This window comes from Budorcas taxicolor, chromosome 20 (assembly GCF_023091745.1).
Source record: "Budorcas taxicolor isolate Tak-1 chromosome 20, Takin1.1, whole genome shotgun sequence".
NCBI classification, from domain to species: Eukaryota; Metazoa; Chordata; class Mammalia; order Artiodactyla; family Bovidae; genus Budorcas; species Budorcas taxicolor.
In genome coordinates this window covers 56,706,265-56,723,378 of record NC_068929.1, presented here as the reverse complement: position 1 = coordinate 56,723,378, position 17,114 = coordinate 56,706,265, and the positions used below count along the sequence as shown (strand labels likewise).

Below are 17,114 nucleotides of genomic sequence, written 5' to 3'. Positions count from 1 at the left end.
AGATGAGAACAGTTCAGGATGAGCAGCATATAGAGGAACACCTAAATTTTTAGATGCAGCAGCAGCAGGCAACAATTAGAAGGGCTGAGGAAGATGAATAGTTCCATTACAAATAAGCAAAGATGCCATAGTATTAAAAAGTGTGAGCTGCTCAGTCATGTCCGACTCTTTGTTACCCCATGGACTAGAGCCTGCCAGGCTCCTCTGTCCATAGCATTTCTCAGGCAAGAATACTGGAGTGGGTTGCCATTTGCTCTCCAGGGGATCTTTTCAACCCAGGGATCAAATCCAGGTCTCCTTCATTGCAGGCAGATATTTACCATCTGAGCCACCAAGGAAACCCCTCAAAGACTCCACAGATTCATATTCAATTACAGCCTCCTCTATCACTTCAATCCTCTTGAACATGAGTCAAGCTGTAAAGAGTAAAGTTCTTCAGAGAAAATCGTGGCTCAGATGGCAAAGAATCTACCTGCAATGTGTCAGACCTGGTTTCCATCCCTGAGTTGGGAAGATCCCGTGGATAAGGGAATGGCTACCCACTCCAGTATACCTGCCTGGAGAATCCATGGACAGAGGAGCCTGACAGGCTACAGTCGATGGGGTTGCAAACAGTGGGACATGACTGAGTCACTTTCAGTTTCTCTTCCACTTTTCAGAGAAAATAGCTTCCTGGGTAAAACAAATATCTGTAGAAAATATAAGTCCCAATTTTAAAATATTTTATTGTTATCATTTTCTTTTTAAAGCCACTTTACTGAGGTATAATTAAACACAGAACACTATACCTATTTATACATGTATACAGCTGAATGAGTTTGGCCATGAGTATACAACCATCACACAATCTATGTCAGAAACATAAACATAAACATCACCTCTAAAAGTTTTCTCCTGCCCTCTCTTGTTGTTATTTGTGACAAGAACACAACATAAACTCTACCCTCTTAGCAATCCTTCAAGTAGACAATACAGTGCTATTGTATTCTCACTCACGCTTCAAATTTTGTTGATCACTTGCTCCTTGAGATTTTCTCCTTATTTATCGACTCTGATTCCATTTCTATTCTATAAAGTCCTTTGTTGAATTTTATAACTCTTTATGCAGACTTAGTTTTCTCTTTTCCATTCTAACTTTTTTGCACTACAGATTTATATTCTGAGCCAGGAGTCAATGTACATTTCTCTAAATTTTTACGCATGGCTTCAATCACCAATAGCTTACATCCTTCCCCCAGCTCTGCATCTCTCCATAATTTCCCACCTGCATGGCCACAAAGCTCCCAGGATATAGACTTTCCAAACTTAGCTCCATCATCCTCACTTCCAGATATGTTTCTCCTCCTTTACTCGCTAGCATGCATGCGAAGTCGCTACAGTCTTGTCCGACTCTTTGCAACCCTGTGGACTATAGCCCACCAGTCTCCTCTGACCATGGATTCTCTGGGGAAGAATACTGGAGTGGCTTTCCATGCCCTTCTCCAGGGGTCTTCCCAACTGAGGGATCAAGCCTGTCTCTACTGTCTCCTGCATTGGCAAGCATGCTCTTTACCACTAGCACCACCTGGGAAGGCCCTCTCTAGAATCCCTCCACAATTTAAGGAGCCTGCTCAACATCTTCAAATGGCCCTTTCTCACCCTCAGTGGACCCAAAATCTTGTCAATTCTATATCATGAAATTTTTTAAAAGTTTTAATCTATTTACTCCCTTCAATTCTTTTGAAATGTACAAGTTCAAGTCTAGATTTGTGCAATGGTGCATTGCACATTTGTGCAATGTCCGCTCTCTGCCTCTGAACTTGTTCTTTATATCTCATGTCACTTTACATTTGAAAATCCTTCAATTCATTCCCGAACACCTGGAGGTAAAGGAGAATATAGTTATATTCTCCTTTGAGTCTCATACAAAGACTGGTCCTAGGTGGCCTATCATACTGTCTAGCTTCATCCCCAGTCTCACTTTTCAGCATGTGATCTGTGCTCCAGCTGCTGCACTTATATGTTATTAATTATTACTTAGATTCTTTTGATATGGCATTCCTGCCATTCCAGAGCAGGTCTCTCTTAACCAATGTATTTTACCTGTTTCATTTTCTATTGCTACTAACAGATTAGTTCAAGCTCTCACTCTTCTGAGGAGCCTTCTCTAAACTGATGTGAGTCAAGTATATTTCTCCTCCCCTAGAACCATCATCCTCTATGTTTAGCACCGCTATAGCATCACTAGCACTGTGATGCTACCACTTGTTCTCAAAACCCCTCCTCTTCTTGCCTTCATTAATTATGGAGATTGTATATTTCATTAGTATAATCTCCACATCTAGCACAGTATATGACATGCTGTTAGTTTCTCTTAACAGTTGAATTTATGTTGAAACAGTAACTTTCAAAGTGAAACAGGATTCTTGTAATCATCTTATTCATTCACTTCTTTGATGTGCATAATAAAGCCTTGTTCTGAAAGTCTGGATTTACTCAGGTCAAAAGATAATATAGTATAAAAATCAAGGCTACCTGTCCAATGTTCCCTCCCCTGTTTCCTGTTACTTATATATATATGTTACAAGTATGTCTTAGTTGTTGCCTTGAGCCAGTAACACATTATACGGTTCATAAGTATAAGATCCTTTAAATCATTATGGAACAGGAAATAAGCCAACTATTACCCTCTTTTTTATAATGTATTAGCTACTTTACCGGAGAAGGCAATGGCACCCGACTCCAGTACTCTTGCCTGGAAAATCCATGGACGGAGGAGCCTGGTGGGCTGCCATCTATGGGGTCGCACAGAGTCGGACACGACTGATGTGACTTAGCAGCAGCTGCTTTACAGAAACTAACATACTTTTGATTGTTCCAAAATTCTTCCCTGAGATTCTGTTACTCATAAATAAGAGTGATTGTATGTTAGTTGTTCAGTCCTGTCCGACTCTTTGCAACCACATGGACTACAGCCTGCCAGGCTCCTCTGTCCATGGGATTATCCAGGCCAGAATACTGGAGTGGGTAGCCTTTCCCTTCTCCAAGGGATCTTCCCATCCCAGGGATCAAACCAGGTCTCCCACCTTGCAAGCAGATTCTTTACCAGCTGAGCCACAAGGGAAGCCCAGAAGAGTGATTGCTTAGCAATAAATGTCAAATATATTGATGCCACATCCTTTTCTTCTTAAAATCAACAGTCTTCACATTTCTCTAAATATGAAGTCCACAGTTATTTACCCCAGAAACACTGTAATATCTATGTCTTATTGTGTCTAATCTCATCTCTCTACTGCTCATTCCCTACATTGGAGTTACCCAGTCTTTCTTGGAAGAAGAATGCAGTCAAATATGCTGCTGCTGCTGCTGCTGCTAAGTCGCTTCAGTTGCGTCCGACTCTGTGCAACCCCATAGACGGCAGCCCACCAGGCTCCCCCGTCCCTGGGATTCTCCAGGCAAGAACACTGGAGTGGGTTGCCACTTCCTTCTCCAATGCATGAAAGTGAAAAGTGAAAGTGAAGTCACTCAGTCGTGTCCAACTCTTTGCGACCCCATGGACTGCAGCCTACCAGGCTCCTCTGCCCATGGGATTTTCCAGGCAAAAGTACTGGAGTGGGTTGCATTGCATGCAGATTGCTTCAAATCTCAAGAGCTTTATATGTGTTAATCCTTCACCATGGACATTGCCCCAAGCTCAAAAGTCACATACAAGCATATGTGACGGTCAATTTGGTGGAATTAGCCCTGATTTATTTTTAGATACTGGCCTGTTCTTCCTTAGAGAGTTCTTTCCTCACCCCCAATCTAGGTTTAACACTACACCCAAGTACAACATTCTTTAATAATCCTCACCACACTTTATAGATGAATATTTATTTGTATGAATGTTGCCTTAATGTCAATGTCTCCCAAAATACCTGTGTCATTCATCACTATATAAACAATGCCTAGCACGGTGACCAAAATTGAGATATTTGATAAATTTTGAATGAATATGACCTAGTCTTCAGCCTTTGTCAAAATAAACTCAGCTGACAAATATCATATGATATTGCTTCTATATGGAAAAAAGGGTACCCATGAACTTAACAAAACAGAGTCACAGATGTAGAAAATAAAGTTATGGTTACTAGTGGTAAGTAAGGGGATATATTTGAAGATTGGGATTAACATATACACACTACTATACATAAATTGGGGCTTCCCTCATAGCTCAGTTGGTAAAACATAAATTAGATAAGGACCTACTATACAGCACAGGGATCTCTAATACTCTAATAGCCTTTAAGAGAAAAGAATTTATAAAAGAGTATGTATAACGGATTCATTTTGCTGTATACGTGAAACTAACACAATATTTCAGATCAACTATTCTCCACTAAATATTTAAAAAAATTAAACTAAAATAAAGCTATGGTTATAAAAAATGAAAACCAAAGGGAAGACTATGTTAGTATATTTTAATGATTTATATTTTATATTATTTTATCTTTTATTGTAGAATAGGACTGCATATTGTATACCTTTCTAATGTCTATAAATATAGTGCCAAATAAGCTATATAGAGGAAACAATCCTAGAGGAAAAAAAATTGATGATATTTCACTCTGTGATTCTTGTAACAAACGCCTGGTATTTTCTTTATGAAATTTAGAAAAAGTAAAAACAGGATGTATTTGAAGACCCTCTAGGCTTAACTTCCAACTAAATGCTTTTGCTATGTGAAGTCTGATGCAATTAAATGTTTACTGGATTAAAAAAAAATCAATGAAATTATGGAACAGATTTCCTGAATAATACCTATGTTGAAAATGATTCATTTTCTTAGGGCCAATATGTACTGGAACAAAACAGTCCATAGTTAATTATGAAGTGTGATAGATTTTTCAGAATGTATATATCTATTTTTTCATATTTTGGAGAATATTTAGATTTTCATTTCTACCTCTGCATGAAAATATTGAATCATGGTAAAAGAATACTATTATATATATAGAAAATATATTAACAAAATTATCTAATCCAAAGCTTGTTTTGTGTAAAGAAAAACCTTCAGTAAGATATGACCATAAAAATGTCAGACAAAGTTAATAAAGACATCTCCTACTATAAACAATTGTAAATATAAAGAGCAATATGATAGAAACATTCACTGTAATTCACTAAATGGTAATTCAGTGAAAGGTAATTTACTGGAGAAAGGAAGGAAGAGATTTTCACCAGGAAAGTCATTTCCAACTGGCAGATAGTCAGATGACTTTGGGGGAAATTAAACTGAATACAGGCCATGAGCACCAAGATTAAATTTTCCATCTTCTGAAGATTAGAAACTATGACTTTCAGTCCCATCAAAGTATAAAATTAGAAAGGAGATGTCTGAACAAAGCAAGACTACTTGAAAACAAACTCTATGAAATGAAAATTGGACTATCTACCTACTAGCTTAAAAAAAATAGCAAGGAAGCTTGTGGTTGGTTAATAGTGCTTGGCAGAAAAATAACCATCCCTGTGATAAACTGAAATTCAAACTAGCAGACCAGAAGAAAGGTATCAGTTCAGTTCAGTTCAGTCACTCAGTCTTGTCTGACTCTTTGTGACCCCATGAAGCACAACATGTCCATACAAGATTTCTTTTTGTGCTGCTAGTGTTCTTTAATTGTTGTTTTCATTAAAAAGTATGGATATGAATCAATAGTTAAAAATTAAAATTTAATATATATTTAACTGAATCACTTCTGTAAACCTGAAATTAACATGATGTTATAAATCAGTTATACCTTACTTAACAGAAAGAAAACAAATTAAAAACAAAAATAAAATGTATTAAGATTTATGAAATCAATGGGTTGTCAGCAAACAAAAATATAAATGACTCTCTATGGATCTCCCTCAAGCTGTATTTTAGAGGAATTCCATCAAAATCCTCATTCCTACTTATCACATTCTATCGAAAACAAGTGAATAAAAAAATTTTAAAGGCACACCAGGATCAAATTTCCATGCCAGTGGATAGACAAAAGAAATATGCAAATTAACCAAGCAGAAATGAATAACACAATTTGATCAAGATTTTTAAACAGTTGGTTTGCAATACTTAAATATTTAAGAGAAGAAACTGGTCAAAATGAAAAAACAAGGTATATATAAAAAGGAGAAAAGGAATCAATGTAAAGCAAAAATTTTTAAATGTGTTCAAGCTAATATTCATATTTAAGTCAAGTGGTTGTTGCTCAGTCATGTTCGACTCTTTGCAACCCCAGGGACTGCAGCCTGCCGGGCTCCTCTGTCCATGGAATTCTTCAGGAAAGAATATTAAAGTGGGTTTCTGTTCCCTTCTCCAGGGGATCTTCCCAATCCAGAGACTGAACATGGATCTCCTGCATTGCAGGCAGATTCTCTACCATCTGAGCCACAATTTAAATATAAAAAAAATATTAATACTCAACATCAATAACCTCAGATATGCAGATGACACCACCCTTATGGAAGAAAGTGAAGAGAAACTAAAAAGCTTCTTGATGAAAGTGAAAGAGGAGAGTGAAAAAGCTGGCTTAAACTCAACATTCAGAAAACTAAGATCATGGCATCTGGTCCCATCAGTTCATGGCAAATAGATGGGGAAACAGTGGAAACAGGGTCAGGCTTTATTTTGGGGGGCTCCAAAATCACTGCAGATGGTGACTGCAGCCATGAAATTAAAAGACACTTACTCCTTGAAAGGAAAGTTATGACCAACCTAGATAGCATATTCAAAACCAGAGACATTAGTTTGCCAACAAAGGACCGTCTAGTTAAAGCTATGGTTTTTCCAGTAGTAATGTATGGATGTAAGAGTTGGACTGTGAAGAAAGCTGAGTGCTGAAGAATTAATGCTTTTGAACTGTGATGTTGGAGAAGACTCTTGAGAGTCCCTTGGACTGCAATGAGATCCAACTAGTCCATTCTAAAGGAGATCAGTCCTGGGTGTTCATTGGAAGGAATGGATGCTAAAGCTGAAACTCCAGTACTTTGGACACCTCATGCAAAGATTTGACTCATTGGAAAAGACCCTGATGCTGGGAGGGATTGGGGACAGTAGAAGAAGGGGATGACAGAGGATGAGATGGCTGGATGGCATCACCGACTTGATGGACATGAGTTTGAGTGAACTCCGGGAGTTGGTGGTGGACAGGGAGGCCTGGCATGCTGCAGTTCATGGGGTTGCGAAGAGTCGGACACGACTGAGCGACTGAACTGAACTGAACTGATTCAACTAAGTTGAAGAAAGCATTAGAATCCTAAAAGTGAATCTCAGAAAAATCATATCAAATAGAAGTTTCAGAATGAAACAATAAACGAGGGAGAAGAAAATTCAAAGAAATAATAGATGCTGTATTTCTATAAAGTATAAAAATCCTAACAATTACACAAAAATATATTGATTTCAGTCTATTATGGGTTGAATTTTAAACCAATGAAATCCACATGTTGACATTCTAACCCCAGTACATTATCTGAGATGGAGTCCTTATAGAGGACTAACGTTCTAAAGAAAAAAGGAAATCTGCACACAGATACTCACATAGTGAGAACACCATGTGAATGTGAAGACAGCAATCTACGAGCCAGAAAGGAAGGCTCGGTAAAGATCCTTCCATCACAAAAATCAAGTCCTCATTATAACTTCAGGAGAAGGCAATGGCAACCCACTCCAGTTCTCTTGCCTGGAATATCCCATGGGCGGAGGAGCCTGGTAGGCTGCAGTCCATGGGGTCGCCAAGAGTCGGAAACAACTGAGCGACTTCACTTTCACGCATTGGAGAAGGAAATGGCAACCCACTCCAATGTTCTTGCCTGGAGAATCCCAGGGAGGGCAGAGCCTCGTGGGCTGCCGTCTATAGGGTTGCATAGAGTCGGACACAACTGAAGTGACTTAGCAGCAGCAGCAGCAGCAGCATTATAACTTTCAGAGACCCTTGGCCATTTTGCCTTTGTGGGCCTTTTTCTTTAAATTCTATTTGCAATTGTATTGATATAAAGACTAATATAGACAATTATATTCATTTTCATATTTTATTCTGAGTTGAAAGCACATTAAGATATTTTCCTGAACTCTTTCAGTTTGTGGCCATAATGATTATGCCATCTTAAACTAATAGACATTGTAGCAGAGGTGAAAAATGTGTCTATACATTGCCAAATGCCCCTGAGTGTTAAAGTCACTTTCTGTTTAGCACCACTGATACACTCAAGAACAAATACACACATATTAACATACAGGTGGTTATGTTTATATAGTAATACCAAGTATACATGGTGAACAATTTCATAGATTGTGCCCATAATACCGCTTTATACTGATGATGTTTAAAAATTTTCCAATTTAGGACTAAGAAACACTATATATGAGTGCTAATGTTATTAATTTCAACATTTTTAGGTAGTTCAAACATATTGTCAGTTTTCTCTAAAACTAAAGTGAAACAGTGAAATCTGATTTCTTCTAAAAAAGATATATCAGGTTCTATATCACTACAAATTAAATGAAGTATATGCCAAATCAAATTTCTCTTTTGTGCACCCAATTTCTTTTAGGACTGGACCTAAATAGTTAAATTTCCGGGATGATTATTGAGAAATTTCTGTATCCATATGCACCTGCACACCATGAGTTAATTTCACATGACATCATTTCATCACATTGTCACTTGTACAAAATTAAAATGTCATGTTTTCATACAAGAAGTTTTCCATTTCCAAGAAGTTATGGTAAAAAAAAAAAAAAACTTTTATAAAATCATCATCTTGACAATAAGATGACAATCGGAAGCTTTTCTGGCTGTTTGTTTAATTTTTAATTCAGAGTTCATGATGACATTAAAGTTATCTTTTTTTTCTATAAAACCTGAACCTTCCCATGCCTTTTTACATGATTTATTCTCTCTTGAACCCAAAATCATTTATTTAATTTGAAGTTACAGTACTTCATATTAAAAGAGATTTGAAGGCTCTCTTTTTAAAGACAGAAAAAATAGAGAATAATGGAAGTAATGGTGATGATGAGAGGGGAATTTCATGCACTATATACTAGAAGCTGATTTTCATTAAAGAATTAGATATCTTACAATTTGTTCTTTGGCACTGCCATAACTAATCCCCCTTCCCATGAAGAGATCGCTTAACTATTTCAAGCATCGTTGGTTTCCATTATTTGAGGAATTTGACAAGATGATTTAATTCCTTTATGCCACCAGAATTCTTTTCTTACTTTCTATATGCTTGCTGTGGTTGTTTTTGTTTTGTTTTGTTTTAATATAGCACATTTAGAATAATTGCCTAGAGTCTACACTTTACTCACACATATTGCCATTGTTTAGTTACTAAGTTGTGTCAGATGTTTTTGCAACCCCATGGACTGTAACCCACCAGGCACCGCCGTCCATGGGATTTCCCAGGCAAAAATGCTGGAGTGGATTGCCATTTGCTTCTCCAGGAGATCTTCCTGACCCAGGGATCAAACTTTTGTCTCCTGCATTGGCTGGTGGATTCTTTACCACTGACTCACACACATAGGACATGGGAAAAGAGGGGAGTTAGAGGTAGAATTTTAGTAACTAAATTCTTTATAGAAGTATGCAACAGTTTCTACATGATACAGTTTTTAATCTGGAAAAAAATCCTAACAGTCATAAGAACATACACTATAAAATGAAGAGAAGTGAATATGGGGAATGTAATACATTTGTTCATCCTGAAAAAGTCTAGTCTCATTAATTTTTATTATCAAAGATATGTTTAATGTTAATAAGGCCCAAATCCTAATGCTATATTGTTAATAGAGTAGATATCTTAGCCTAAAACACGTTAATACAGAGGAACAGTTTTTGGTCTTACCTTTAATTTGATTTGATTCTATTCTATTCTATGTTTTATTCTATTATTTTTAACTACCAGATAATACAATATAGATAATATACACTTAAAGATATACTGAAGTAAACATAGCATCTTTTATCTCTCATATAAGAATTTTTGGCCAGTTAAAGAAGTCATCTTCACTATTTTTGAAGTGAAAATTTTCATATTACATGTATAATACATATTTTTTAATGTATTTATGGAGCAGGACACCTAGCTAATCACAGCAATTATCACTTGAAATACATGAAGCTCACTTTCAGTGTTTGTATAGTAACAAACATTATTTCCAATAAGTGTCCTTAGTTAAATTCTAACAGTTGCATATATTTAAATACTCCTAGAATATACCAGAAAGAGTCAGTATACTTTCAACTACAACCTGTACCCTAATGTATTCTATTGGTAAATATGAGACATAAATGCAATACAGTCAATAGCTAGTGATCAAAATATGATATCATATGTATTCTAAATTATAGCTTTTGATCTCTAAAGCAAACAATTCTATTTTTACACCATGTTTTTTATTCCATAAGCAACATTTTCTAAAATATGTGATAAACTGTAGATATTAAGACATGAAGAATGCATTTTTAATATCCTGGCACTAATTCTGAACACCAATATTTCAAATTTCAGAAAAATTCAAATCAAATAAAAGTGTTGTTTCAATTAAAGGAATGCAAAAGATGATCAAATTAAAATAATGCATTTCTATAAAGCAAAACTTATAAACAAAGTCAAAGGGTAAATTGCAACTGTGAAAAAATTATTGGTAATATTGCTGGCAAAAATTTATTCCATCTATTATGTAATTATTGACTAGTACTGATAAGTTTAAAAGAGTAACAAAAGGGCCTAAAGAGTCAGTTAGCAAAAAAAGGAATATTCATATCCCCTCAACTACAAAAATGTGATTAATTTCATTCATAATAAGACAAACGTATATTGAAAGCACATAGAGATGCAATTTTTCACCTATTTACAAAAGTCCAGATCTTACAATCCCATTTGTTGGCATTGCTATAGAGAAATATGTATTCTTACATATCACTGACAGAGGTGTAAAGTATACTACCACCTATGGAGGAGGATAGGTAACATCTACCAAAATTAAAGATTTTTTATTTTTTGAGTCAGAATTCCACTCTGGAAACCTCTTCCTTCAGGGACATCTATACATTTGCTAAATGATGTATGTACAAAGACATTCATTACAGTACTGCCTGCAATGCAACTAAACAGCAATAACAACAAAAATACCAAAAGCTAATAAACATTCATTAAAATAACCTTGGGAGAGGGCATGCCAGTGAAAGAGGTGAACTAAAGACCTCTGCAAATTCACACTTCCATAAAAGAAATGTTTGATGACAGAGATTTTTGTTTCAATAATTTCAAATAATTATTACAACCATTAACAGGACTACAAAAGGCTGTAATTTATAGAACCCTTTCCAGTGAATTACCACAGTTGAGCATTACAATAGGCACTGAGATAGAGTTCTGTGTAAATGAAGATGAAACAGCCCCATAACTGCTTCCAGAGTGTTCACAGTCTACTAGGTGAGGCAGGAACCTTGAAAAGGGGTTCCAAATATTTTCTGTAAATGGTCATTAGTAAATACTTTGGACTTTGCATGTATTACTTTATTTCACTGCTGCTCAGTTTTACCATCATAGCTTGAAAACAGCTACATTCAATACATAAATGTGACTCTAGTTGCATTACAAAAAGACATCATGTTTAGAAACTGAATTTGGTTTTGTGCTATTTCCATGTATCACCGATAATACTTAACATTTTTCAATAGTTATTCTTATCTATTATGCAAGCAACACCAGCACAACCACAGACAGTGGTTTAACTGACAATCTAAACTATAAACCAAACTTTATAACACGCTTGAATTAGAAATCTGAAACAGTATTTCTCAGTGTTCAGTTCAGTCGCTCAGTCGTGTCTGACTCTTTGCGACCCCATGAATCGCAGCACGCCAGGCCTCCCTGTCCATCACCAACTCCCAGACTTCACTCAGACTCACGTACATCAAGTCCGTGATGCCATCCAGCCATCTCATCCTCTGTCGTCCCCTTCTCCTCCTGCCCCCAATCCCTCCCAGCATCCAAGTCTTTTCCAATGAGTCAACTCTTCGCATGAGGTGGCCAAAGTACTGGAGTTTCAGCTTTAGCATCATTCCTTCCAAAGAAATCCCAGGGCTGATCTCCTTCAGAATGGACTGGTTGGATCTCCTTGCAGTCCAAGGGACTCTCAAGAGTCTTCTCCAACACCACAGTTCAAAAGCATTAATTCTTCAGCGCTCAGCCTTCTTCACAGTCCAACTCTCACATCCATACATGACCACAGGAAAAACCATAGCCTTGACTAGACGGACCTTTGTTGGCAAAGTAACGTCTCTGGTTTTGAATATGCTGTCTAGGTTGGTCATAACTTTTCTTCTTGTTACATGTAAGGAAATCAAAGACACTCACCAGTTGTAATACAGATAAAAAGAAGAGAAGTCGTAACTCAGACTCAGCTCTTTACTTAGTAATTCTCATTATCTCATGAAAGCAATGAGTCTACCCTAATGATGGGTGTCATACACAGCCTGCATTTTAGGATGTGTGTGATATTTTATATAAAATTAAATTCTTAGTTATAATGGGATTCATTTAGCTCTTTTCAATTTTTAAAAAATAAAAGACAGTGATCTATATTAGTTATTATATAATTTTTGGAAAAGAGAGAAGACTTTTGTTGTAAAGCTATAATTACATTACCATATAGGTTTTTTTCTGGGAAGAAAGGACTTACTTACTAACAAATGTGCTATTATAGCTTCCTGACCCTAAACTTTCAAGTATTTAAAAAGATCTTTAATAAATCAGGGAGATCAAATCCAAGATATATAGATAGATGGAGAGATAGATACATAGATACATAGACATGCACTACACATAATAATTTTGGTATTTAATTTCTCATGGCTTTTACATTCTGAAAAAAGTATGAATTGTCAATTACACATACCTGTATATATGTATAATGGCATATATTTAAAGTGTAGATGCTGTATACCTGATATATGTGTGTGTGTGTATATATATATATATATATATATATATATACACTATTTACCATTAGAAATTTCCTTACCCTTATTAAAAAAAAAATCTCTTAGTAGTGAGTAATATGTATTGACCAATGTCAGTAAAATAAGTTCCCTTGTAACAAATCCAATCATTGACTAAGAAGCCTCAAAGAAAATTTTAAAAAATATATAAGAAGTTGGCAAGTATCAAACAGTTTGGCTTGAGCTCTGGCAGTTTCAGATGTTTTGTAATGTGAAATATAGAAATAGATATACAAAATTATAAGCCAGAGCTTAAGGATGATGGAAACAAACTTATAATGCAGAAAATATATTAATAACAGAACTGTATTGTATGATTATTATTTTATTTTTGTTGACAAAAATCCTGTGGACATTTCTGTGTCAGAGAGGGGTAAAGGAGATAATTTTCAGATCTTTGGATGTGTTCCCTTCTCATGATCATAGAAACTGTAATGATTTCATCTTCTACTCAGGAACACTTTGAAAATACATGGCTGGTTCATTATGAATGTATTCATATGTATGTAATAATGCATTTACTTTATTTAAATATAAATTATTTTCTTTAATAAAAATAATGGGACAGGATCATGTGTATTGTTGGATACACAAGTACATGTGTAATGTTGGACGTTGAAAGTTTTTTTTTTTTAATTTTCACAATCATGTATGTATGTATATATGTTTGTAGGGGGTGATGTATGAGGGGAATGAGCCTGTACAATCAAGTTAGATTGCTCACAAAGGCAGATGAATATTGAGAAAGAAGATTATGAGTAAAGGGATACAAGTCAGATACAGAATAAGAGGACCATACCTTAAGGGTGTGACCCTTTAATTTGTCTGTTAACACTACAACTAGAATGGACCCTGATTTCTGCAGAACCTTCACAAAGGAACAGTTTCCCAGCCCTCACCACCTCCTGGTGGCTCACAAGCTCTCAACCATATGTTCTCTGGTACCCAAGCCCAGAAAGATTATTTGTAGCTAAACTACTGATTGAGATTCCATCTTTTACTAAAATCATCAAAAACTGAGAAGCTATCTGATCTTTCCCTTTTTCTTTCTAGCAAATTATATTTTGATTTTTAATTAAACTAAAATGACAAAAAGTAAACAACAAAATATTTTAACATATATATTTTTTTTCCTTTTGGAATACTCCAAAAAAGAAACATTTTTCTGTTCCTTCCCCCACCCCCTCCTTTCGAAGGAGTGAAAGGGTTATAGAAAAAAGATTTTGAAGTTCATAACAAAAATAGCTTTACAGTAATTCAATTTATTATGTTTTTACTTTTAGTATACTTATTTCCATTTACTATATGGAATACACCATAGGGAAAATGCATAGAATGAAGATAAGGGGTTTTTCTTCTTGTTTTGATATGCATATCAGAGAATGATAGATTTGTTTCAGATCGTTTTGTGCTTCATATTCTGACTCCATAGCTCCTGCCTTGTATGGAAAACACAGCTGCAACTCAGTTCCTGTTGGATGAGAGGTGGAACAGATGGCTGTGCTCCTGCACTGCCTACACATTAGGGAAGCACCCTGGCTTTGGATGGAGTACTATTTTTTTTTTTTTTTTTTTTTTAGCACTAACAGTGCTAAAGTGAAAATAAATAGTCAAGCAGGGAGATAGAAGTCACGGAGCCTGATGATTCATTTCACATAGTCCAGGTTCGATGCATGATACCGGATGCTCAGGGCTGGTGCACTGGGATGACCCAGAGGGATGGTATGGGGAGGGAGGTGGGAGGGGGGTTCAGGATGGGGAACATGTGTACACCCATGGTGGATTCATGTTGATATATGGCAAAACCAATACAATCTTGTAGAGTAATTAGCCTCCAGTTAAAATAAATTTATATTAAAAAAAAAAGAAGTCAGGGAGCCTGTAGTCATGAAGATTCTACTGCTGTGCTTGCTTCTTTTCCCATAGGTACTGAACCAACCTAAGTGTGGCTGCTTGCCAGCCATCAGTAATTTATCAGAAGACTGTCTCCCCACTTCCCACGTTCTTCTTTACCCTGGAGCTTGATAACACGTGCTTAAACTCCCCCTTATTACTGAGCACACAATTTCCTAAAGGGTTTGATCAGCCATTAAATTGTCTTGTCTGTATGTCTAAGAGAAAGCAAAGCTGGTGTGAAGTTCCTGATCATTTTATCAGCTTCATTCTTTGGGGATTTTAACAAAACCTGTACATTGAATACATATTTAATCTATATTTAAAATATATTACTATGTATATGGAAATTAATTTGGAGATTCAATAAATATCCATGTGCTTATAAAGGCTGACAAATTCAACTACAACCTTTGTAACAATTAACAAAAATATATTAGAAGTCGTAGATTTTCTTAGCTTTATGTACAACAGCAGTAGATTAAAAAAAAATCTGTAAATATCAATGCTCCAAGAAATAACATGGTGAATTCTACTACACGTTCATAGTACTAAAGACAAAATTACTGAATTGTGTGTTTAAAGTGTTTACATTTTACATGAGAGAACAGAAAGAGTGATACGCTGGTAAAGAAAAGTCAGTCTAGTACATATGAACTGATCTTTATGGAGATGTGACATGCTTGGCGATGTTCATTTTTTATAATCATTATTTCAAAATGTTCAGAATAAGAAATAACATTCTATAACGTAATTCTCTTGAAGTTCCATATCTCTTCAAATCCAACTCCAGCTCCACCCTCATCGCACCCCTCAATTTCCCAGGAGAGGAAAAAACAAACAATAAACAAAAACTTACTTTTCCAACATACTGTGGATCTGGTCCCATATGTTCTTCTAAAACAAAGAACTGATTCCAAACCCACCCCCTTTTGGGACGGTGGTGGACTTCGGTTTCACCTTCGATGTGTTTGGTTTGGTTTCTGGTCCCCTTGATGGAGCTGTGGTGAGTGGTCCCATAACACCTCTGCACAAAACAGAGACACACCAGGACTGGGCAGATGCAGGAGGTACTCGTGATTTTCATTGTAAGATAACTTTCCAGTTCACAGCCTTCTTGATTTTCCTTGTCAGCTACAAATGCCTAGTGAGCATTCGAGAGAGAAGCCAATGCATCTTCTGGAAGGACAGTCCTAAGAAAATTGTTCAGCATGTCCATGATTTAACAGCCCATTGGGGAAAAGTCAAGCTGCATTTACATCCTGAAACAGTTAGAGAACCAAAGCCGTAGTCGTGTGATTCTAAGTCTTCACAGCAGGTGAACAGGGGCAACCATTTTCTACCTGATAGAAACAGAGAAAATTATATACATTACAAAATATGGCTATTTTAAGTATTTGCTCAGAATACAAATTATACTGTTTTGCAGGGTGATGCTGATAGGCAAAGAATATGTTCAAGTTCTTTAGGAAATAAACACAAACATACACAGTCATCTTAAGTCTGTGCATGGTATTTTTACACGGGCATACATATTTGTATTTTAAATCCCAACTTTATATATATATATAATCATTTAAAACAACAGAAATATAGTCCTAGAGAGATTAAAAATTGACCATGAATATGTGCCTTACAAAATGTGACTTATTAGGGACTCCACACTAAGTGCAAATTTTTAATTTGTTTTTTGTGTTTATCTTGCTTTTTTTAGATGTAATATAACTTAATATAAATCAATCACCTATTACATGTGACTCACAGAACTTCATGGAATATTCCCTCAGGTTGAAAATATTTCACAAACCATCACAGCAATCAAGCAGGTACTTAAGATCTTTAATAAGCAAAATAGAAGAAAGAAGACGGCTGAAAAACATGCATGCTATTGAAAGCCATTCCACATCTGGGATAAGGTTAGCACAACTAAACAAGTACGAATATCAATGACTGAATACTAGCTTGCTTGGGTTTTAGTAGGCCTGTAGATAATACTGTAGAATGTGGTCTTCACCTTCACGCAAGAGAGATTCAAGCTTAGAATGACACTACACATAATTCTAGCCGCTATGCAAAGTGAGGTATGGAATAAAAGATGGTGGCAAAAAGAACAGAGGAGGAAATACTTTGCTTTTCAAGTAAAGAATGCTGAGGACTTGAAATTCAAAGACACTTGCTCCTTGGAAGAAAAGCTATGACCAACCT

The 17,114-nt window shown here is 35.9% G+C and overlaps 1 protein-coding gene across 1 annotated transcript in view; it reads right to left on the bottom strand.

The window, feature by feature from the left end:
• Nucleotides 1-15,996, bottom strand: part of CDH18 (cadherin 18) — a 417,078-nt gene extending 401,082 nt beyond the window's left edge. The window contains exon 1 of the mRNA XM_052659026.1: nt 15,769-15,996. Coding sequence (XP_052514986.1) covers nt 15,769-15,996 — 228 coding nt within the window. The remainder of the gene's footprint in view (nt 1-15,768) is intronic.
• Nucleotides 15,997-17,114: the final 1,118 nt, after the last annotated feature.